This window comes from Prinia subflava, chromosome 1 (genome assembly GCF_021018805.1).
Source record: "Prinia subflava isolate CZ2003 ecotype Zambia chromosome 1, Cam_Psub_1.2, whole genome shotgun sequence".
NCBI classification, from domain to species: domain Eukaryota; kingdom Metazoa; phylum Chordata; class Aves; order Passeriformes; family Cisticolidae; genus Prinia; species Prinia subflava.
In genome coordinates, this window is record NC_086247.1 from 111,739,179 (window position 1) to 111,765,640 (window position 26,462).

Sequence of the window (26,462 nt, forward strand, 5' to 3'; positions counted from 1 at the left end):
TAGCAGAGCAAGGCTGCCATGGGTACTTAAATGACTTTTTTCAGCTCATTTCTTTTTCTGGATTAATTCCATTGTCACTTTGTGTAGAGCTGTGGAACACTCACAGTGGCAAACAAATCATGTTTACAAAATACTCACTGTACAGGGACTTTAAAATGCCTAACAGCTGATTAGAGTCCAGAGTGAACTGAAATGAGGCAAGGAGTATAGTTATGAAATCAGGTTCAGGAAACTGCATGACAACCTAACAACATCTCTCCCATAGAGACATATTAAGATAAGTAAAACAGAGAAATGGGAAACTGGGAAGATTAAAAGAGTCTACACACCAAAATGAACAAAGACAAAAACCCTTTCAGAACAAAACACAATGAACAGAATACAAAAAGCAGGTACAACATTTGAGAGAATAAATTTGAGAGAGGTTGGGGAGAAGACTGTTTTTATATCAAACAATTCTGTAAACCACATTTATTTCATACTCAGGGACACTTTGTCAGACAAGGGTAACCATCTGGCCACAGACTGACGTACAGAACTAACTCGTTGTAGAGCAATGAGCTAAGTTGTTTCCCCCTGGTTTACCTACACTCAATGCTAACTACTTCTTTCAGTTATATTGTATGGATTTGCTGGTGATACACTTGACACCCATGGTTGTTGTAGACTGCCAGTCCTGAAATCCCAACTGGAGAAGAAACAACAAGTTCCTCATTTCTTTATAGGTAAGGAATCAGCAAGATATAAACTCTGCTGAGGCAAAAAATTACAGTGCAGCATGATGAACAGAGGCAATACATACTGCATATACATACTCACATCCACATGTAAATAATTGTATTATATAATTTTATTACATAAAAACTGCCTACAGAGACCTTGCTCCCAGTCACTAATTACTTACACATGGACAGGATGTTTGTGTGAAATGTTCTACTTAAACATTAACTGCAGGATGGCTTCATGGGGCAATCTTCCTAGGTATGGGAAATAAGGACAGAGATCTTCCTCAAGAAAAAGACATAAAACTCAGTTTGCACCAACAAAGCAAAAAGCATTTGCTCACAAATTGGACATTGACATCCCAGCAACTGTGAGGTGACAAAATGTGTTTCATGGCACTGAAGAAGGAAAACAATCTGCAGTAATTTGTGCCAAATGTCTCTTTGTAGAGTTCACGTAAAGCTGGGATTACTGTGAACCGGCCAACAGACTGAAATAGCAGAAAGTTTTCTGCAAGAGGTTGGGGGAAAGGTCTGACATACAGCTGAATTGCCCCTCACTCTGGCAGTGAATTGCATCAACAGCACTGTAACACACCAGAGGCAGCAATGCTGGATATGAACACAGATCCCAACTGCAGTTCTGAGAAGCACCATCAGGCAGAAGAGGTAATTGGGCTACAGGATGGACTCACATATGAGCAGACTCTAATAAAAAATGTGTTCAGTTTAGTTCAATGTTGGACAGGTACAGTGGTAATGGTGACTATCCCACAACCAAAGTAAACTGTTTCTAGACAAAGTGAAACTAATACTGCTCCTGCTTTGTTTGAACAGTGACAGCACTCTGTCAGCATTTGGCCTCTGGACATGTGATCTGTGTTCCAGAACATCTGGATGAGAAGAAGTTCCTTACAAACACTCCATGCCACATGCATGAAGGCACTGTGCTGCCTTTCCCACCTCCAAGCTAGTTTTGAGAGGAGACTATGGGATAAAAAAGAATACTCCTTTGAAAAGCTGAAATAAATTTCCCAATAGCTTAAGAAGATAATGTCTTATAGAGCTCTCATCTGTTATCTGTTACAGTTAGTACAGTGATTTTAACCGTTTAACCTATAATATAAATTAAATGTGGCACACTGTCAGGAAGGAGCTGTACCTATCTGACCAAAGCATGAAGAACTGAGCTCTTACTGCTACCATTAGAATGTGCTGCTGAGGGTGGAAAAGGTTCATCATCAAGCACCTTTCGATCTTGATCATAAACTGTGATGGATTAAAGAAGCCTCAGCAGATTTTCCCCCACAAGAAATATCCATGCTTTTATTTGCAGGAGAACTGAAGTTAAATCTGGAGAAGATTTTACTAACAATAACAAAATAAATAGCAAAAAAATTTGCTGAGCTGCAGTACTTTTTTCCAAATGAAAAGAAATGCTTATTCAGACTGTATATAAACAGCAGGCCCTTCCTGCTGGGCCTAAAAACTCCCCACCATTTCACAGTATTGAAACACATTCCACTGCAATACAAGCTGCTGTATGTGATTGGCTCTTTTATACTGCTACTCAGTAAAAAAAAATAAAAATTCTCCTGGACACTCGATTCTGTTTTTCTTACAAATCATTGCATTACTTTTGAATATTTTAATGTGTGTCTCATGCAACTATGCTGCCACTGCTGCAGAAATAGCAGAGATGTCCATTTTCCAAGAGTGCTGTGTGTGTTTCCTGGTTTCAGGCGGGTGGCGGTGAGTTTTGGACGAGCAGCTGGTGACCTGGAGCATGGGGGAGCTCTTATGTAATATGCTTATACACCTTACATAACTTTCATATACTGTGACAGCCAAAGCATCTCCCAGATATTTGACTATCTGACAGCTCTCCCTCTCGAACTCTCTCGCTATCTGGCTTTCAAGGAGATAATTTAAAAAACCTCCTAACGATGCTCCCTCACTTCCCCCGCCCGCCGAGCTCCCCGGATCACAGTCACTAATGGCACCACGCTAGCTACCAGCAGGAACAGATGAGATCTCTGCTTTTTGGACATTTCCACATACATCCCCTGCCAGTAAACCTAACTTTAGAAAAATCACATTTTGCACACTACAGCCATGGTCTCACAGCATGAGAAACCTGTGTTTTTACAAGTGCTTTTTCCTCTCAGCCCCCAGTAATTTAATCTCGAGCTAAATGGATGGCAAATATTAACCAGGGGCATTCACTGAGGAGGAAGGGAAAGAAAACTGTTGCGCAATAGTCAAGTATTTCACAAAGCTATAATTTTTGAACACATCCTGTGAAAAAACAGTTCTTGCCAACTGATACCTGAGATCTTTCCTTGTATCAATGCAAAACCAAGGAATTTTAAGAAAATTAGAGCTATTGGCCTTTTCTAGGATAGTCACACAGTACATAATGCTTTTTTTAAATGTTTGTTTACAATAATTTATAGCTTGCAGAAAACATTCTTTGTAAAATAAAGTCTTCCCAGAAACTCTAGGTATAAATATTGAACTCATACATTCTTGGTCAACAAAAAGTTTAACTCCTAGCACATTGATTTACCCTGACAGCCTCATTTTGCACCAGTATTATAATGACACCAGCAGAATACAAAAAGCAGAGATGCTATTTTAAGTATGAAACAACCAGCATTCTTCTTAAGTGCCAGCTTTAAGGAAGTAGAACCACTCTGGTTTTCTTGCCATTGAAGCTGGGACCTTAATTGTGAGATACCCTCTCTTTAACCTTATCAACAAAAATGGAACACAGAATCTGAATTTTACAAGTAGCATTTAGCAGTAGCATGCTTAGAAACACAGTCAGAGGATACAAGATAATTTGACCTAAAAAAGCTAAGAGGCTTTGGGCATTAAAGCAGACTCTCAGATGTTTATCTTAGTGCAACAGTTTTGCCCTCAAAGCTACCCAGTATGATTAATGTTTGCTGGAAAACATCATGCACACACAATACCTAAGCAGAAAGACAGTAACTTTTAAATGCATATCCTCCAGGGAAAGCAGTTGCCTACAGTCAGCGGAACTTTTCAAAACCTGCTTATTGTGACTATAAAGAAATAACAAAGTAAATCAGTAGTTACAAAGGAAAGACGTAACTCAAGTGGTAGGCTGAAAACAGGGGCTGCTGGAATTTGAGTACACATTATGGAGGTGCTGGCCAGAAGTCCCAAAGCAAAATGTCCCCCCAGAACTACAGGAGATCCCAAAGAGCAGAAAGATTCAACCTCTTGGTATTTGTAAGTACTCCTTGCATGAAACAAATTCTACACCCTTCTGTACATAAGTGCCTCTCATTAAAAAGCTAATTACTAATGGAATGTTTAATTTATAATTAAATAAAAATTTCACATGCACAATACAACTTTATATAAGAGTCACACACGTAACTAACCCAATATATTAATGAATATATACCTATTCCTCATCAGTACAATATTTTCTTCTTCCATAAAGTTAACAAAGTTTGAAAGACTGGACTTTTAAGTGTCCCGGTCCAAAGTGATAGAAATTACCTTAGCTATTTTAAGAAAATAAACAACATCATAGCACTGTTATGTTACACTGTAACTGCCCAGCATATTTCAAAGACAGGACAGGCCTTGAGATCAACCTCCACCAAGTCATGATATCTTGTCGAATGACAACTACCAAATTGGCAGTGTTCAAGACTTTTTGTGTTTTGGCAGATAAAGCAATTTCCCAGGAAAAAAGAACAGGAAAGTACACTTAGCATCTAATATGCCCACTATGGTGGCAAGAAACAGATTAGGTAAATCAGTTCAGGTACTGTAATGGGGTGGAAGAAAAGAAACTACAGGAATCTTGCCAACTTGAATTTTCCCAAATTTGGTAATCAGTCTGGCTTTTCATTGTGTTAGCAAAATGTTAACCTCGCCTCCAAGAAAGAGGACTATTTGCACCAATGCACATTTTTGACCACCTGTACACAAACAGAAGAAAAAAGGCAGTTAAAGCCCTGAAGTATGTGATTTGATTACATTAATTGTCTTAAAGCAAATTTGCAAGCATCATTAACAAGCTAAAAGTAAATCAGGCCATCATATTTTCCACAAAGCCCATAAAATAAAGTTACAGAAACTCAAATTCATGTATTACAGAAACCAAAAGGACCTCCATGACAATTTAGCCAAATACCTCTTCTCATATGTAAAAGCTAAAGACTTTTTCCCACCAAACCCACTTAAAATATATTAAAACATCTACAAATAATCAATGTATATCCTTGACACCAAGAATGATGAGTTGTGGCACTTCTTGCTGAAGGGTACTGTGGACCCTAACACTAAAAATTGTTCAAAAGGGAATAGAACACCACCATGGAAGAGAAAATAACTGAAGATTACTAAATACAAAGATACTGCATCTGTCTTAGAAAACTCAAGAGCTAGAAATTACTGGAAATTTTGAGAGTTTTAGGAGGAAGCACACCACCTAGTTGTCACACTTCTCTGCTCTTTTCTAGATATTTGTTTGTGGATGCTGGTAGAGATGGCACACTATCTTTGACAAAAGTTCTTTTTGTCCCTGATACCCCTGTTTTCTAGTCTGGACCAACATTCACTTGTTTTCACAGATACAAAATCACACTTCCTTTATGTGATGTCTGATTTCAGACACATGACATTTTTATCAAGAGGTCAAAAAAGTCTCCCACTACACTTCCATGCACTAGCAAATGCATACCTACTAACTTGCATAACGCCATCTCTCACCCTTTTCTTGACAAGTTAAATAAATTGTCCCTAAATAATCTCCCCTGTATTATGGCAGCAAAGGTTACAAACTGCTGGTTCAGGCTGTCACATAATTTATGAGAATCACTTGTATAGGTATTAAAAAGAACTGCTGATACTGGAACAAAAGGCTTATAAATGGTCCTGCAGTAGACAGAGACTTCTCACACATGCATCTTAAATGTGCATTAGTTGGAAAAAGTATCAGAGCTTAATCTCTGTAGACTTTCTTATCATCATCTCCTGCATTCTTGTACGCCATCAGAACTCCTTTCTGATTCCCAAATCATATAGGCCCATTAAGAAACGCCAAAATCAAGTTCCTTTGATAATACAAGTGCTACCAGTCTCCTCATAAGGAAGCCAGTTGCAAGAAATGAAGCAAAAAAGCAAGTTAGAACTTCTTTCTGGTTGATACCTCACGCCTGCTTCTAGCAAAGTGACTCAACACAGGATCCTGGTTTTGTTGCCTGAGCTGGCACAGAAAGAAAAAGGGACTGTCAATCTCCCTTCCCCTTCATGCAGAGTGTCTCATCTTCCTCAGACACTGAACATTGTGTAATGTCCTGTTAAGGGATCAAATTTTCTGCAGTTCTTCATCATTTACCAGTTTTGTTTCAATGAAGCAGTGTCCACCACTGAACAGTGAGTGGATCTCCACCACAGTTACACAATCATTAGTGAAAATATTACTTTCTTCACCAAATCTGTCAAACACAGACACTAAATTTTTCTGTCCTGCCACACATACATATCCAGCTTGGAGTTAGAGGGCTTATATCTCTACTAGTCACAGAGGCTGGGCTTTTTGTTTTAACACACGCATGGTATGTTTTCACAAAGCAAATCTCTCATCCAGTTCAAAGTGTTCCAGAAAAAAAAGATGGATTTTAGTTTAATCATCCAAAGCAAATAGGAGAAAATTCCAAAAACCTCTCTGACAAAATGTCACCCTGCAGCAGGTGTTTATTTTAAAAATATGACCTTTCCTAGTCCACAAGGAGCTTCAGTTATACCAACTAGCTCAACATGGGGATGTGGGCTGGATGACTTCTATCTGTCCCTTCAAACTACACCAGTCTATAATTCTGTGAAATCACAAACTCTTAAAGAATGTGTTTAAATACAGTCTAGGTGCCAGTGGGTAGTGTCTACTCTGATACAACAGAGGTACCTACATCAGACATGATTATTTTTCAGCTGACATGCATGAGCATATGTAGAGTTTGCAGAAGCCTTCTAATACAATGGAGTTAAAACAAATAAAACCACCTTTGTTGGACCAAGCTGCTTCATACCCATCTGTTCACTTGGAAGGTTTTCCTCAGCACAAATTTGACTATGTTCAAATTTTTGAATTACCACTAATTTTGAGAAGCAGCAAAAAGAACAAGTGGACAAAACCAGATTGCCAAATAATATGCATAAATTACAAGAGTATAAATGAAATATGAATTGATAATTTGTTCTAGAAAATTATGAGTGGCAGAAAAACCCCAAGCCAAAATTCAAATATTGCCATATGTTGTCCAGCTTGGGGGAACTCAGTGACTCCTAGGAAATGGTAATTTGACTGAGAGTCAAATTGCACTACCTGCCAGGCAGGTGTCTCCGGACAGACACCGCAACAGACAGAGACACTCAAAGACTGAAACCTCCTGCAATGCAGTCTTTGCCTAGTTCTGGAGAAGGAAGAGCAACCATTCCATTCATCCTGAACTCCAACGAGATGAGAGGCTGAGGGAGAGGAAAGTTAATGCTTTCAGACAGGTATGTAGAAAAAAAATCTTCTTAGTGGATATTACTGGTACAGAGCAGCAGTTGGGAGAGCTACTGCACAAATTGTCACTGGTGGTGTGACAGGGATCCAAGCCATGCAGGATAGGGTTCACTCTGTGACAGTCAAAGGAGTGGTCTTTGCAGTAAGGGATCTCTGATGAGAATAAAGCTCAACACACAGTTGTAGCAGAAAGTATAAGGAAAGCTGGTGCTGAGCATGGATTCAGCAAGGGATAGATCAAAGTGTCAGTAGCATCTTCTCTCTTACTTTGCAACACTGTCCTTGACTGCACTAAGGGTTTTGCTGTCTCTTGTGAATTAAGTGAAAATGTTCTGTATTTATATACACTGGTGACACTGTTTATACGTGGTTTGTCTGTACAGACCTGTGACTGTAAAATAACCTGTGGCCTACCCATTAAAATAATGCCTCTAACTTACAAGTTCAGGTCAACACCACAGATTGAAAAATAGAGAAAATAACACACAATGGAGACAAGTTCCAATTTTTACCTTTTAAAATCTCCCACTCAATACGTTTTCAACTATATCAGCTCTTTAGATGCTGGGAGAAGGTACAGAATTAGATATTTGAAAGTGCCAGATGCAGCAGTCCATGAAACCACATTTCCAAAGTTATCTGTGATGAAAGTGTGAAAAAACATTTGCATAAGGACTACTCCAACACACCAAAAGCATGTGCTTCAGGTCTGTATATATTGCACAAGTATCAATATGCACTACTGAATTTAAACAAAATGTATACACATTACATTTTTTTTCTTTATGTTATCCAGTTCTGTATGTTTATCCAGTTAAGCAATTAACATCCCATTTCAGAATAATAACTAATCAATATGGCAAGAACTGGACCATTTGGCACGAGTTTTACTGAAACGGCAAATACGTATCAGGGTGCTATTTCTCATACTACAAGAAAGTGTGAGTATTCAAGGCAGCACCAGGAGGCATAAAGATTTTTTCAAAATCAAAAATGAACAAAATCCAGTGGCTTGGTAGGCAACATATCATACTGAAGAGTTGTTCTTAGAATCACCATTATTAGGCTGCACAGTATGTGCAAGACTCAGTTGTGGTACAAGTGTCATTGCTAGCAACATGGAGACATGAACCCACTTTTAAATTTTTTCCTCTTTTCCAGGAGTTCTGTGGGTTCCTGCTCTTTGGTCTCCAGTTACGTCTCAGAAAGAGCTCTTCCTTGGGAGGAGGGGTGGTAGTGGTATAATCAGTAATAGTTAAACATCTAAAATTTGGCTAAAATCATCATCTCCAAAAAGTTGAGATGTATCCTACTTCTTGTCTTCCTCTTCATAGAGAAAGCTTTCCACAGTCAAGAAATAAACTAGCATTTCCTCTTAAAGTCCATTGTTCTCACTGGGGTCTTTTGAAACAGCATAGGGAAAAGCATATTTAAAATGCAATATGTGTGTAGGAGTCTAGAGCTGCTTGCAACAAATACTGTATTTTTTATCATTAAATTCTATTCAGTTCAATAAAGACAATCCCTTTATCAAAGCATGTTAAGTGTAACCCCATAGGATTCTTTTCTTTGAAGAAATTTTAACATAAGAAGAGATTTCATTTGTACTTCTCACTCTAGTCCTTCACCTTCTCAGTAACAGGTACAACCACATTTAGAAGTCTGGAACTACAGACACATGAATATCTTGTAAAAAGCTGATACCAGAGTTCTTGAGATCAAATCTCACCGTATGCTTTATCCTCATTTGTATGGGAAGTGGAATAGCCTCTTGCCTTGCACTCAAACTAGTACACACATAATTGGGACCTCCTCTGTTCTGAAACATATGAAAGTCTCCTACAGCTGCAGCAGTCTGAGGGTAGGAACCATTTTAACCTAGTTTTTATCCTATCCCCTTACTCCAGGTTTCCTTGTTGAGATCACATCTTGTCAGTGGCCTGGGCCATCAGGCAAAAAGAGAGTACTGAACTGGCTGATGTTCATTCCACCACCAGGCTCTAGGTCAGGATTTGAAAAAAGGATGGATTATCTTTCCAGAGAGACTCAGCTGTTATAGAAACATAGCATGATGCACAACTTCACCCCTAGCAACAGCCACAGAGAAAATGGGTTGTTGAAAAAGAAAGTTACACCTGCTGGAAAGTTGGTGCATTATTTGTTTCTGTTCCCATTAAGAGCATGCAAAAGTATCATCTACCATCTCATTATACTTATTTAAAAGTTTATATTTATACTGTTAGCTCTCAAGGGTCCCATAGTTAAATGTTTAATTAATTCCCAACCAGGCAGACTTCTTGTCATCTCACCTTCAGCTGAAAAGTAGCAAAAGGGGAGACACAAATCTCCTTCCCAAACTTGATTATAGTTTTCTTTTCTTAAAGGACCACAATTTATTTTTGTTTTGCTAACACTTTTCTATTGAAAGAAATTTTCATTACCATATTCTCAAGCAAGCTCCAGGATTAAAGGAATTCATATTTAAAATACCCTGTCAAAACTATGGGCACAGTCTGTTCTATGACTATCTATGCAAGTCTTTCTACGCTTAAAAAACTGTTATGAAAATTTAATGAATCTTACCTGCTGCTACCAAACATATGCAAATGTTATATTGACATGTCTGAAAGTGTTCTTCCCATTCACCAGGAAAAAAATTGCATTTGTGAAGTTGAAATAACAGGTTTGGCCTCTCAAAAAAATCTACAGCAGCCAACAACAATTAGCAATGGCTCTATTTTAACATCAGCTGTGAATTATATCTGATTACACAAACCTGCAGAGCCTATGAAAAAAAGTGTTGCCACAGATTTCTTCAGGAAAAATGAGGCTTTGTTATTTCTTTTTCTTTAGAAACAATGCTATTTTTAAGGATTTTTTGGGGGGGAGGGTGGTGTGAAAACATAAAGCAAGTGGTTTGTTTGCCTGCATTGTGTTTTAACCTAAATTCAGTGTCTGAGCTTAAGTTTCATCACCCTTTCATACAAGCTCTTCTGCAAATCTTAGATTATTTGAATGAAATATTTTCATGTCAGCTACTTGCCCTTCCTCCTGTCTGACTGCAGCCTTGTGTTTGTTCAGCATTGCCAGCAAGCATGGAACAAGTCTCAGCGGTGTTTTGAGGGCAGTTCTGAAGCTATAGGTCCCTCTACATTCTGATAATTATAGTATCAAATAAGGCAGAAATCCACCAAGTTTGCTTCATACTCACAAAAAACTGCCTTCAGTTCTTATTTTGCACGACAAGTAAACAGGATGTTAAGAACTAATGACTTATGCTCTTCCAATGTTAGTTGAAAACGAAGATCCTGTTCTCTTCCTTCCCCCATGAAAAGAGAAGGGTCATTTCTGAGGCTCACTGATAAGTCAAGCAGCTCTTGGCCCACCACATCCACAGTCATATTTTGACACACATGATATGCTAGAAGATAGAAAATCTCTGCAACAAAAACAGCTTGAAGAGGTGCAAGGAGAATGCACAAATGTCACACAGTACAGAAGACCCTTAAGTTAGCAATACTTCTGTTTTGATCTGAGCTACAGAAAGCTGTTCTCAGAGAGGCTACACAAAAACAGGCCAGCACAGTGTATTCCTTCTGGAAAGGACATTAGTGCTAGTGGGTACTGTTCCCAGGGGAAATGGCAAACTGCAACTGCAGTCAGAAACCAGAAATCTTTGCCATTATTAAAGCTGCTGCAGTATGGTGAATTGCAATGATAAGGCACTGAAATTACTTGAATCAGAAGATTTTCACTGAGAGAACAGCAACTCTCACACAGCAAAATACCTGCAGAAGGAGGGAGGAAGGGTTTAAACTCTTGATATGACCTCGGTGAACAGACACCTGTCTTTCTGTCTTGTCTCACTATCCTTTTCAAAAAGAAGCTTGTTAATACACTGTCATGTTTTGAAGAAGCCTCTGGTCAGCACAGACCAGTCACAGCATTCCTAATTTCCTGCATTTTCTTGAGAGGGAATTGAGACACAGGACCTATTTTCAGGAAATAGTTCATATTAGTGGAGAAATCCTAGTGAGTGTTGCACCTACTGTTGCTTTAAAAAACTGGTTATTCTGCTGGAAATTATTAGGAAGGAACAGCACTGCCTTACAAACACCTGGACCTCACTCTAAAGCAACTGAAGCTATTGTTTATGGATATCCAGACTATACCACTGCCATGAAGCAATAGCATATGGATGGTACAACCGCCAAGGGAGATACTGAAAGAGCAAAAGGTCTTAACTGCATTGCTTTATCACTCTCCGAACAGAAATACACCAGGGAGGATAAAGGAGGCATTTTTCATGGCTGGTGTTCACTAAGCCTGACCCCTTTCATTCCTTCCGGTTGAGGAAGGGTGACAGCTGTCAATCAGATCACTGGGCCCCTTACTCATGAGCCTTTTATCTGTCTGGAGTCGCTTTCTGGTGGAATATTTACAGATGGACACCAGATACCTAAAAGATGGACACGCTTCTTCAGAGGAAGCGCTGAAAGGCTTCACATATCAGAAGGAAAAGGCATTCCTGTTAAAAGATACTGCCCATTGATGGCTAGAACACTAAGGAAGGAATCTAGAGCACAGGGATGATAGGATGTTTATAGATCAGGTCCCCCTGGAGGTAAGGGATGGGGATGAAACTGGGAAAGGATGCACAGAGCAAAAAATCCTCCACATTTGCATTTCTGCTCCAGCTTAAGGTCAGTTTTTCTCCTCTACAGTTACTCTGAAAAAGATAATTCTTGCACGAAAATATATTTCTCTATTGTTGCCATCAGGGCTATGCTTATTTTGCTGAGATACTGGTCCAGGAGATGCTATAACGAAAAACATCTTTACCCAATTTATATCATTCAGATGTTTTAATGCAAAAGTACCACAAAAAACAACGAACATTTTCATATCAACGAGCTTGTGTTTTCAGAGCTCATACTGATGCTGTGTGAGTAGTTGCACTTTGTGAAAAGACAGGCAATTTCCCCATCATTTAACATCTTATCCTTCCTTGAAAAATATCTACTAGTTATACATAATCTTGGAGTTGTTGCTATCTGTATTTCATGATCCAAAATTAATTGCATGAATGATTATTTTTCCCCAACTGGGCTGTCTTTTGCCTGGGTCTAGTTTCAGCGCAAAAAAAAAAGTATTTATTTGATGTTTGCCTCAGTTGGAAGAAGGCAATACTTGAGGAGATCTCCTAATACTTGAAAACATGACTGTGATCTAGTCCATAAAATGAAAACTATGCTGCTTCATCTGTGGTTGTCTTGTGTTCCTGGAACTTAGATCTTTTATAAGGATATATGGCTGACCCAACTCCAACCATGACAGCTTTTTGTCTGTTCATTAAGCTTTGATCTATCTAGAAGCTGAAGTATATACTAGCAAAAGCTGAAGCTTTTACTGTCACTGCCCTGAAAATGCTAGATGTGACCTCACACAAATTTGACATCATTATCTCCATGTACAATGCATACAGTGCTAATTCCTGAGCCACCAGAGAATTAACTGACTGTTCCCATGCCGCCTGCAGGCACATCTACACTCAGTCTTCCCTAAGATAAGAACTGGAGCATGGCATGCTTCTGCACTTGGCAGCAAGAACATGCAACAGAGCAGAGTACTGCAAAGATGCAAGGAGAGTCTCGGGCACCTCACTCCACTTTACCAAGTGGCTCCTTCCCCAGGAAGGATCCTGATGCTCACCAGGAAAGGGCCCATGACTGTGGCAGCAGACAACAACCATTTCTAGGAGCCCATTATCCAGGCTTCCTTCCAGGCAACAAAGAACCTGACAACAGTTTAGGGAGTGTGAAAGGAGTCACTTCTGCTCCTCTTCCAAGATTCTTGATCCATAACCTCTTTAGTCCTCTATGATAAAGTTCACGTTAATTTATTCTCTGCCCCAGCTCCCTCAAAAGCAGAGTCTAACCAGCCTCCTCTATCATTCTTTACATTGAAGGATACCAGGGAAATTTGACACAAAATCAACAGCTGTAGCACATCCCCCAGTTTGGATTCAGGAAGATTAACATATTTTGACTTGAGTTACATTAACAAACTTTGTTATGATACTAGGACTGTATCATAACAAAGTATTTTTCAAAATAAATCCCATTATTTAACACATTCAACAGTCTAGCCCTTTTCAACAGTCTTAATACAAACTATGTAAAGAAATGTTTCAAAGAAACATTTCAGGAGTTCCTTAAATCCTTCCCTAAAGTTTGAGAACTTCAGAACAAGACTGACATTCTAATATAAAATGACTCCCTTTTTGTTTTTAATGGCATTTTTCACCATATAGAAGAGGTTTTTTAACAAGCTCTAATGATGACTATTCATCTCTATTAGAGAGCTGAAACACTCTTTTTCCTAAAATCCCTTTCAAACAGACACTCAAGTCTTCAAATGGATTTGAACACAGAATAGTTACAGTCCCACTGCACCACGTTAAAAAGCAATTAGCTTAGCATTAATGAAAATGTAAAAGTACTCCCACTGCCAAAGGTTAAGGATCCCAAGCATAATCAATAGAACTGTTGCAAGCAGCTGTACTAGGAGATCTTCTCTCCATGCACTGTATACAGAGCCTAATAATCTGTTTTGGCATCTCAGAGGTTTACAGCGTGGCATTGTTAATACTGCTCTAATAGCTACATCCCAAGACAGCACTACTCGAGAAGATTACATGGTAAAACACAACGGAATGCATGTCTGGAGAACATCAAGAGAGGAATGTGAGACATACTTGCACAGAAGCATACAAACTAGTTTCTCCATAACATTTTATCCCACAACGTAATTACCTCACATATTTATGCCTGTTGTTTTAAATACATGTTTTGAGGGATTTTGTTCTTATTTTCTGCTTGAAAGTAAGGCATTCAGCATAAATGACCATGCTGTCTCTCAGTAACAAGAAGAAGAAATAGGAAATGTGCTTCTGAAAGAAATGTTTTGGTATCTTTTTGCAGTGCCAGTGTACTACTTTTAAATGCAGGTATTTTTCACTCCAAAAAACACTAAAGAACAAGGAACAAAGCCCAAGTATCTACATGTCTGTGGCATACATGGCACAGTATCAATCAGAGGAAATCTGAAAAGGTGATGGCATACACTTGCATTTAAACTACTTATCAAGGCACTTGAAATTCAGCCAATACTCTTCCTAGCTCCTTCAGGAAGTCTGAAAGCATAGGTGAGAACTAGGCCAGGCTTCTGGCTTTTGCTGAAATTCCAACTAACTTTTTGCTACTGAATTACTGAAGCAACCCTGAAAAACTGGGAATCAGGCATATATTAATGTAGGAATGCACAGATGCAAGGATAGGAGATGAAGACCCAACTGCTGACACTCATATTGAAAGAGACTCTGTATATATTCCAGCTGGAACATTGGGACCAAAGGTAACTATATTCACTTGACCTTAACGTTCCAGTGGGTGACCTAGTTTTGCCTGTCTACAAAATGAAAACAGAGAAAGAGCACATGAAATAGAAATATAGTTCCTGTTCCTTTTAATATTATCTAAAAACCCATGAGATCCCTGGGCACTGGGATCAGCAGTTCCTGCTGATCCTGGTAACTTCACATCAATCTACTAGAGAAAAGCAAAACAAAACTATCAGACATTAGATACAACTGTAATTTGGATTTTGTTTGTTATAGATGATTAAGAAAGACAGCACTGACCTCAATAGTGATGTTTTAGTATCCCACAAAACAGTGGGATTTCAACTACAAAAGGCAGCATATTGTTTACAGACTCAGTTTGTTCAGAATCGAGAGATCATTTTGTCACATGCAGCTACAGGAGATGCTTTAAAAAGTAACCTTCCATTTTACACACATAATAAATAGTATGGAGGAGCTTACACATGTGCATGTCGAGCACACAAAGAACATGTTCATGTAAAATCACACTACACAGTGTGAAAATATCTGAAATAACAACAGATCGGTAAACCAGTCTCTGCAGCTCAGTGTTGGAGTTTTTATTCTTAGTTTGTTTTATGATATGTAAGATAGCTTAGAAATCCCATCTAGCCTTGTACAGTCAGAAACTCCTAAAGAATGTCACCATTGCAAAATCAGCTCTGTAGAATCTCTGTATCCTACTGAAGCTAATCCCATGCAACTCTTCCACTCTCGTGACCTCCACCACTGACTCTACAGAATCATTTGTTAAAACAGAAATCTTCAGAAAAACAATCTAGTTCCTTGTTTTCCTAAATTGCTTTGGAATATTTGTTAAGTATATTGTAGAATATACCTTTTTAGACAATAAAATGAGGATACTGTATGGACAGCAAAATAAGACAACATTACTATTTCCTCAAATGTATACACTTCTCAACACAATTATTTCAAACATGTTCAGACTGTTTACAATTCCTGATTAATAGTAGAGCCAAGTTAACTGTTTACTTGTGATGGTATTTCAGAAATGAAAGAAATTCTGGTGTTGTAGTAACAGACACCTCCAGGGGATGAAATGAGGTTTCACAGAGCCCAATGTCCTTTAACGATATAAAAACAAAATATGCTTGCACATGCAAGGACAGCAGACATTGTAAGGAGCTATGTCACCAGTCACACCAGGAATTTCAAGCTGTCTGAAGGGGCAGGTCATTTTCCTGGTGTGGATTTGCACACACACTGGTGGGTTGAAAGGACAGATAAATAGGTTAAAACTCTATGCTCTACTTCTTAAGCAATGATGGATTAAGAGAAAATGAAGCTGCATATGAAATGCTCTTACCTGTTGTTTGAGAGCCTCTAAAGATTCAAATTCCAATTTGGCAAGCTTCGTCTGGATGTCTCTTGGTTTATCAGGAATTACAAATGCCATGATGAACTTTATTGCTAGTAGCAAGTGCTGTGGAAAAAAAGGAAAAAGAAAAATGTTATTTTATAGAGTTTGAAGCACGGAGAAAACAGCATAGTATTTCTAAATTTTAGTAATAGCAGTATAAACAATGATTTCTTGTGACACGTACAACACAGCTTACTATAACCACATTAGGCCTCAGCTACTCCATATTTTTTCTGTTTGCAGTCATTCATAATTTGAATCTAAACACAGACAGTCTGCCTTATTTTCACAGCAATCCTATTTTCACTGTATACTATAACACTCTAATTGAATTTTGTATTTGTGACTCCAGATAAAGTAATAGCTTTTAAAACGTATTACTGGTGTATAGAAATTGAATATATTATATACTGCACCCATATACAGTTTCATAGGGAATAGCATATACAGTTTCAGAGGGAATTTTTTACATGTATATAAATACATATGTAGACAAATACATATCAGATGAAATTATAACAACATACATATGTGAATGCACACATACATGTATGTTATGATACAAATTAAATAAGCTATTGTAAAAGATATGAACACACAGAGAACTTCTGCACTGCAGAAGTTATTAAATTGCAAAAACATTCCTGAAACCATCAGAAGAGAACAAAACTAAGTAAAATATAATTCTCGAAGAAGTGGCACATTCATGAACAGAAACTTTGCAGGAAATGGAAAAACATTCCATGTATAAGATGTCAAATTAGCCATAATTTATTGCAAAATTTTGTCATCTTATTTAAGAGAAAACAGTCATGAAGTTCTGTTGAACCTAGTCATTGAGAAGTCTTTAAATTTCACTTAAATATGCACTATCTCAAAAAAACCCAACAAATGCCAAACTGTCAAAGTCAGTAGTTTTGTTTCTTCATTTATGTCAACTACAATCTAAATAATTCTATCAAGGCCTGAGCTGACAGTATGCTGCATATTTGTAAGCAGGAACTTGCTCCTAGCTGTCCAAGACAAGGCAACACTCAAATCTATGTGCTTATCATCAAGCACGTGCTTACGCTGCCATGATGACACTCATGGAGGTGCTTAAATTTAGATGGCACATCCAAGCTACTTCCCAAATTCCCGTTTTTTTTAATATAAAATGGAACACAGCAGTGCTGTTCTCTGAAATACTATTTTGCTGAACTGTGTGATCTTGATGGACTTGGGCACAGGAGGAACAACCTAACAGACCAAAAATCCCTCAGATTCTGGTATTACAGAAGCAAGAAGCTAACGAAAACACTACAGACTTCACAGGAGCTGTAGTGAAACTCTTAGCAAGCTAATACATAAGAGTTAGAGTAAAAAGTCAGATTATGGTATTAAAAGAACAACGACAAAGAGCCATACGTTAAAATATTTCTTAAAATGTATTGCAGAAATGCAGTAGGTCTAGGAAACAAACATTACAAGGAATAATACTTTCTTAAAGAGGTGAAAGGAAGGCTGAAATGGATATAATGAAAACACAAAGACTAAAACACTAATGAATCAATTGGCATTGATTGATGTGTAATGCAATGGTTAATACCACATTATTAAAAAAATATGTCAACAGTACAACATTCTCTCACTCATTTAGACTTTCCTTTCCCCCTCTAGTTAATACTGTCTGCTACTAAGAAACTTTTCTTCCAAAAAGAAAAATGATAGCAAATAATGCTGGTTTATGCTAGAGACACACAGCAATAAAACCTGTATCAGAGTCAGCTTTGGAGGAATCTCTTAAGTGGAAAAAGGTAAAATGTTGAAGACAGTAATTGATCGAGACAACCAATACTCCAATGCAGAACAGAGTCAAAAGTGATCACAGGCTGAAGGGGAGTAACTAATCCACAGAATTTTGGTATGTAAATGTAAAAAAAAGAGATCAAATTGGGAATTTCTCAAAACTAAATAACAGAATAGGGCTAAAATCTTATGCTTAAGACAAAATTAACAAAAACTGAGGCATCTGGAGGAGGATATTTATTTTAAAAGTTACAATGGATAGTTAAAATGAGACTCAGCATCACACAATGTCACTTCTACATGCCTAAAATCCTTAGCACTGGGTTCATCTTACATTGTTCAACAAAAAAATTGTATTTTTTAAATCATATTAGGGAGTGAAAAATCAAAATTTGCAACTGTAATTATTCAAGCACTGCCTCTTGAGGAGTTTTAAAAGCATAAGCCAAATGAGTAACTCCACACAGAAACTAGTAGTTCCAAATTCAAACAGCTTTTAAGAAAATACAACAAATAATTTCAAGGAAATGTAAATAATACTATGGAGGATAGAGACTGACTAAATTTTCCCATTTTTGACACAGCTGAGGAAGGAATACAAGAGACATCTAGAGAAACCAGAACAAAACCCAACAAAAATACTGCAGTTAATCCTGGAAAACATTGTATCTTTTCAAACAAATTTAGAAAGGCAACGTGTTTTAATTGCTTCACTATGTGGTGAGTTTTACTGCAGCATTAACTAACTAGATGCTTGTCACCGATTAGTTTTAATGCCAGCACAACTCAGCCAACAAACACAAGGATACAATCTTAAATATGAATGCAGAACCTCTGTCTCAGTCTTCAAGCCAGAGAGGGATTAGAAATTGGAGTACAGACATGGGAAGACACTACTTTTCCCTGCCCCACTGTCATGTCCTTCCTAGGCATCCACTAAGAGCCATTGTTTAAAAAAAAAAAAAAAAAAAAAGAAAGATTAAAAAATTACAGGGTTAGGTAGACCTTTGGTTTACTCCTCTGAATGGCTTTTTAATGTTCTTTTTCCTCCCATGAAAACAAAGCTTTACCAGTCACAGAGTGCCAAGACTGTGGGGGACGTTCCTGTGACTTCAGAAAACACACTGGACTTAACAGACTGCAAATGATTTCAAGCCCATCTCATAACTCCCATGAACCTGAAAAAAGACATCAGATAAACAGTCTCCCTTGGATAATTTTTCCAGCTGCTCTTATTTGCAAATTTGGAACAGTATTAATAAAACTGTCAAGACAAATTATTAATCTGGGTCATGTGATCCATGAAACCTCTTGAAAATAAATGGATCTATTTTATTAACAGATTCTATTTCATTTTGAAATTATAACTTGACAAAGGAAATGTAAGTAGCTTCTCTCCTTCAAGAGAAATCGAAGGAAAAAGCAGGGAGTCAAGCAGTTAAGTTCATTGTATCATTCACATTCCCATACTGATTTCTTAATCTTGTTTAGTGTAACTCCTGCAAGTCAGATCCACAAAAAGCAGACATCTGCTTTCAAAAAGGAAATGTCTCAGGAGTATGGTATAAATTACTAGAAGACAACAAAATTTTCTTTCATTACACTAACACTAGTATGAATACATTATAAAACCTAAATACTAAAGTTTATCCAAATTTACTATACAAGTGTGAATGTATTTGTTCAATATTAAAAAATTCTTCATTGAGCTGGTTTTTGGTTTGGGGTGGTTTTGTTTTGGTTTGGGTTGTTCGTTGAAATCAGGTTACAAACCCAACCATTATTTCTAGCTGCAACCATTAAAAGCAGTGTTGTTTCCAAGAGCATGCCCTTCATGACTACAAGAGGACTATTCCACTGCAAGGGAAACCCAGAGAAACATTCCCACAAGCTTTAAGCTCTCCAATGCCAACAGCAAAATCCCCTCTTATTTTGCAGTGTGTCAAGCACACAAACAGCACTGGATCTCTTTCCCTAATAAATGCAGTACCATCAAACTCTTGTGGTCCAGTGCCACGTGCTTGGCCAGCTAGAAGAACTATACTGTTCTGCAAAGCCACCGACAGGAACAGAAGCAGCAGCTGCGCTTTGCAGCAGTGGGTCCCCAACTTCACCTCTTCTAAAACAGAAATTGCTATTTAGGGTTAAATTCCTGAAATTATGAACAGCTAATCTGATTTCTATAGTGGTTTTACCACAGCAATTCCTGACAAAGTCTACTCAACTGAAGAAAAAAAAGAAAGAAAAGAAAGAACACAAGTGTAGCTGTGTTGCTGGTTAGCTGATAAAGCACATGCCAAACATCAGCTTGGGGAGACAATTAATAAAATTTTCCATCAATAGCCTATTTTATAATCTACTCCTCATAGAAATGTCCAATTAAAATCAGAAATCTGGACCTAATCCAGCCTAGAACCAATCCATACTCTGAAGCAAGGTGGTCTCTGGTTACTAACTCTGCACAAGTGGGGAACCCTTTGTGGGGAACACAAAAGCCAACACCTGAGAATGGCACCTCACTTGGAACCTCTGTCCTCTGCTGGCCTTTGCCAAAGGAAAGCATCACTGCAGAATCATGTTGCTGTTGTCAGAGCAGAAGGCAGGGAGATTATTTCCTTCCTTGCTAGGACTCCAGATCACAGTATTCTGACAGTAAAGCCAAGTTCAAACACTAAGAACAGGCAAAAAAGCCCAAAAAACCCAACCAAAAAAACCCCACCAAACCAAATTCTGTCTTTCAGTGGCAACAGTTTTTATTTACTGCATCTTGCATCTTTCTGAGAGGGGAAAAAATGGCAGGAGAAAAGTGAAATATAATTCTGTTGAGGGAGCAATACAGGCAAAGAATAATTTTCATAAAGCTCAGGAAGTTCAACTACATTAAACTGTCTCTAACAGATATCAATAAATACATGAGCAAACATTTCTGTGATATACATTAGAAGAAAGCATGACCAAACCTTCCTTCCCTCCTGTAGATTGAACTAGCTTCAATAGAGTCTTGCTAATGGGACAGAATTATCACAGCTGAGGGACTTCAAAAAGGGCTTTTCTTCTGCTACTCTGATAAATTCTGCTTTTAAAATCACATAATCCCATGTATTACTATGGATTTTTTCCTTCAGTATTTTATTTTATCCACAAACATGTCCAAAATCCTGGGGGAGGAGAGGGGGGGAATGACAAGCATGTTATTATATGCTGGGTCTATTTCATGGCTTCTTCACCTCTTCCATTAATCTTCTCTTCCACAAACATCCACATGCACACACTCACAATCCTAACACCTGCCACCATCTGTAAGCTCCATCTACCGTATTTCTTTATTCCCAAAGCAGTGTAGCCCATTTCTCCCTCATTTCAGTCTCCTCCCTGCTGAAACTTTAGGGAAACACTAGGACTGAAGTGCAGCCTTCCTGCCTCAGATCCAATGCCTCTTGCCACTCCAGCACAGTGAAACGTGTCTCAGTCCTCAACTGGAGTATGCTCAGTACAGGTGAAAAGTTCATGCACTCACACCTGACTTGCCTCTTTAAAACACTACAAACCACATAAACCAGACCTGTTTCAGAAGCTTGTGTCTTTATCAAGTTGGAACAGTTTTCTAATAGGAGCATCCTAAAGCACATTCTTTAGATCAGAGTGAAACTTCTGTCAGCCTGCACACTGCTACCTCAGAGCACAGACACAATGCCTCAACATAACAATAATCTAATTCTTATATATATTTATAAATAGCCTGTATTTATTACTTTACCTATAGCTCTTCAACTTTCACAAAAGATGGAAGGCATTTATTTTAAATACAAAAACCTCGGAAGTCCAAACTTAAAAGATCCCATCCAGCAGGGAGAGCTTCAGCCTGTCCCATTAAAATGTGGCTGGGGTAGATGCAAGTGAGCAGAGCTCAACACAAAATGTGTTGGGGAGCGTGAGCAGACAGCATTATCTGGTCCATTTATCATCTGTAACAGAACATCCGCTTCCTCCTCTCACATCCTGAACACACACACACACACACACACACACACACACACACACACAAAGGCTACCCAAGGAAACCTGGCAGCTCCATTTCTGCCAGAACATTTCACAGACTGTCAGAAGGGCAGGAGCAGATCACCCATCTTGTGTTGAGTGCACCAGCACATTGAAACCTAGACTCGCTCAATGGAGTACTTAAGCTTATGTTTAGTGTTAAGCACATCTATGAATATATTCAGGTTCAGAAAAACATTTAAGCCTGAAAATGCCCAAGTCTGGATCTTGAAACTGAATGGCTGAATCACAATGCTTTCTTTCTTTTCTAGAGGTGGCTGAATGCAACATACTAAACTCATGAGTTTGAAAGGAAGAATGTCAGCTCGCACGGCATCCCCTTGCATTTACACTTCAGAAACTGTCTTAGGTAGTGCAGAAATCCTGTCCATATTTATTACCAATCCACTGTAAAACGTCACAAGTAGAAATCTATGCTGAAAAAGATATCAGGCTTTAATATGCAGTACTGAGGTATATTTCAACTGTAATTAAGCTGCCTCATGAGAATCCAGGTTCATTTTAGCAGCTCTGGCCTCTAGAAGCACTGAAACACACCTCTTTCCAGATAAGTCTGTCTTATGCCTTAAGACTATTGAACTGGTTTCCCTCAGAAGGAGTAAATTTATTCTGAATACTACAGTTGCTTCATATACTATCAAAATAAAAAGAAAGAGACTAACACATGAGACAAGAAGAAAGGGTTTTTTTTAATAAAAAAAAAAAAAAAGTTAAGATAATCCTTAAGGAAACAGATTCCATGCTCATGTTTCCAGGAAGCAACTGCAGAAGCAATGAGTTAGACAAAGGAAAAAATAAAATACTGCAAACATCAGCTCCTAGTAAGGAAGCTGGTCTATTCTGCCCTTACATATTTTTGTACTCGTCTTCCATTTCCCAAAAGATCTCTACAAGACTGGTTGGAAAGCAAGCATAGGAAGCCAGTCCTATTTCTGAAACTTAGTCCTGCTCTGGAAAGCCCTAGAAAAATATTTATACCAGATACAAATTTAAACATAAGTCAATTAAATAAATAAATATTTCTTATATCAAGGGAAGTAAATTAAATAAATAAATATTCCATCAAAAGACACACTAATGAACTCAAAAGCACAAGTAATCTGGTCAGTTACATAATTGTGACTATTTTTCTGTCTTATGGCACCATTATGCTTTCTAGTAACTCAACATTTTTTTAAAAAACTAATTTTCTAATGATTTATAATTTGTTTTTACTAGTGTTTTTAAACCACAGCTGTTACATATATTTAGCCAGTAATGAACTGAAGCACTACCTGGTTTTATTAGACACTTTGAAAAGATTTAGAAGTCCAACTACTCTCTTGTCATTTTCTCCAGCAACAACAATTAAGATGTGAGGCAGCCCAAAATCTATATAAATTTTGTCACCAACTTACCTGGCACTGAAAGCAAGCCACTAGTTCATTACTTCTCACCATTTACATAGCTGTAAAGGTATGTAAAACATACATGTTCAAGGCTATTTACAGATTTTTTACACTGGAATTTTAAGCCTACCTTCAGATTACTTCTTGAAGACTGAAGTATGAAAAAAGAGGGCCAAGTGCTAGTAGAGAGGATGTTTTACTTACATACCCAAGCAGCATTTCCCTCTCTCTTCAGGGAAATTGCCATTTTTGTATCTATCACTACAAATCAAAGATTCAGCATGTTCTAGAAACACCTGCTGAAAGAAAAAATAAAAGATTTTCTGGTATCAGTCTTCTACACAGACTCCTAACTGACTGCAGCTTGGGAAAAAACAGCTGTCCTAATAACCTTGTTGTATAAACATAGCATATTCTGTGACCCAAAATATTTTGTGATACAGCACACTTGCAAAACCATCTGTACAAAAGCCTCTATAAAACTAGAGCATACACAAACGAGTGTTTCAGACATGTCACAGGAACAAGATTTTTCTCACATTTGTTCAATCCTGTAGTCAATTCAGAAGACATGAAAAAAAACCACTGTGGATATGAATTTGTCCTGGAGGTTGTAAGTATCTGCTAATGGTTAATTTTGCAGTAACCCAAAAGTCTTCAAACTAGCATGATAATACACCCCTCTCTATGCTACTATTAGGTAATCCTGAAATGTTTTGGCACAATGCTTATCTCAATTTATGGCCAGCATTTAATAGGAACTGGGATGAGTGTTGCCAAAAGCCAAATTAGCTAATGCAGAATGTAATGAACAGCAGAGCTTTGATCATGCTCTGAAATAAATTCTAAGTGAAAAGTGGAAAGAAGGATGCCCATGGAATTAAAATTGACAGTATGATTAATACAAGCCATATGAAGGTGCCTCTTAGCTGATTGCTGATGTTACATATTAGCTTCCATACTGACAGGTATAGTTTATTGTCAAAATGCCCTAATGTTCCCCATCAAGGAAAGGGGAAAAATTGCCATTTTCTATTAACCTGCAAAACTTATATTTCTTTCCATATTTAAATCATACATTTTTCTTTATGAAAAAAGATACAAGGAAATTACGGCATGAGTCGCCGTACTTATGGATTGTAAGGAATTCTGTTCAGCAGGACTTAGAAATTCCTCCTTGGTTATCTGACTAGATGACCTGTGATTAGTAAGGACATATAAAGCAAAGGTTCTGCCATGGTTTTAAAACTACTGTTAGTTCAATGATAAACAGAATTTATCACCTACTGCAAACATCACAGATTTTAGGAGCTCTTTTCCTGCCTCAACCAAACCTCCCTTGTTCTACCCCAGGTCGAAGTGAACAGATATAAAACTTCCAACTGAACTGTGGACAGATTCAGCAAAGATACCAAAAATGTACACACATGAAAGCAAATCCACTATACTTCAACAATACTTACAGATGGTTTTCACAAAGCTGTGGGGTCATTCTGGAGACTGTAAGACAACCAGACTTATCTGACTTTTTTTTTTTCCAATTTATGAAGTGGCAGTGGAAGAGGTGATGTTGTAGCTACATTAGAATTTAAACTATTTTAAACATTGAAATTGATGTTCTGTCACCCTGACAGCAAGAAACAAAAAAGGTAACTGGCGCTTAGTTTGAAGAGCCAAGTCTCAGCCAGACATTCTTCAAGATGATACATACTTTATCTTTTAACTTTAACTGTGAATAACAACTTCTCCATCTAGATGCATTGCACTGTATTTGATTTGCATATTCCTCTCACAGCTCCCTGGCTTTACATGCAACAGTCTTAGGATGCTTTCAAAGCTGATTCACAACAACATTCATCCTGGTGAAAAGTCACTTTGCCTCACAACACCAAGATAAATAAAGAACTATAACTGAATAAACATATTTTAAACAAAACATAGTGTTTCACCACACTGCCAATACATCTTCACTGAATGAGTCAAGATTTTTGTGTAATGCACAGTTTTCTTCCTACTGTATTGCATTCACCCTGTTCTAGGTGGTTTGCTTTGCTCTACTTCTGCTGGAAGTTGTAAGTAAATCTTGTAGGACATGGCACATGTTTTAATCTGGACCAAAAGGTGAATCATGCAATGTTAAACAATAAGTAGAATGTCACAGGCATGACTCATCAGAAAATAAACAAACGGTATTGCAATATATCACACTCTAATGTGCAGATTAATTGTCTTCTCTATTCCTGTGCAACTTTAATCAAAACAAGTTAATTGAAAAAGGTCCAATAAAACTACCTAATGTGAAACAATTGTGTAGGGGAAAATCACAACTGACTATTTTTCCTATTGGGAACTCATCACTTGCATTTCTTCCTGTAGAAACTAAGGGGTTTTTTTGTCAGAACTATGCAAAGTCAAATAATCCTCTGCTTTTCTATAAAGGTCAGGAGGAAAGCTTTCTATTCAGCTGGAGCATTTTAATTAAACAGTGCAGCAGGTGTTTGGATATGCCGCCAACACCTAAAAAGCTTTCATTAAAACTGTATCTTAAAAAAAATAAAGGCCTATACATCCTCCTCAAGCTCTCTTTATCTGTCTTTTCTCTGGCTGGGTATTCACAAAATTTTCTCTGTTTTGGAACTCCATTACCTGCCCTAGCTATAAAAAGAGCTCTTCATCAAAGCTTCTGGAAGCTAACCATGCAATTCTCACATCAGCTTTTATGGCCATGGCAGATCCCTTGCAACAGAGCACAGCCCGGAGTTTAGCCTTAGCTGCTGACCTGCTTCAACTTCGTGGGAACATAATTCAAGGTCTGTTCAAGCTGACAAAAAGAGAATCTTTAACTGTGAGCCAAATTCACTTTTGAGACAAAATCCTGCAGTTGATGCAGAACACTTTGTGTCCTACGTAAGTAATCGAGTTACCAGCAATAACACACTTCCCAACTTTAGGCACTCACGTAAAAGCAGCCTAAGAAACATTTCCAGAACTGCTTATAGTTTTAAGGAATGTAGAGCCCTTGGAAAGGTGAACTCTTCACAAGAGAGGAAGAACAAGCTGTGCCCTGCACAGTGGCACTCAGCAATTCTATCAAGTCCTTCTGTCAGCTGAGAATGTAAAT

General features: G+C 37.9%; 1 protein-coding gene across 3 annotated transcripts in view; it reads right to left on the reverse strand.

Annotated features, from left to right (window-relative positions):
* The window catches only part of ANO10 (anoctamin 10), a 121,093-nt gene that overhangs the window by 25,168 nt on the left and 69,463 nt on the right, over positions 1-26,462 (reverse strand). For all 3 annotated transcript variants that reach the window (XM_063408485.1, XM_063408476.1, XM_063408465.1), the window contains exon 12: positions 16,053-16,169. In XM_063408485.1, coding sequence (XP_063264555.1) covers positions 16,053-16,169 — 117 coding nt within the window. The remainder of the gene's footprint in view (positions 1-16,052; positions 16,170-26,462) is intronic.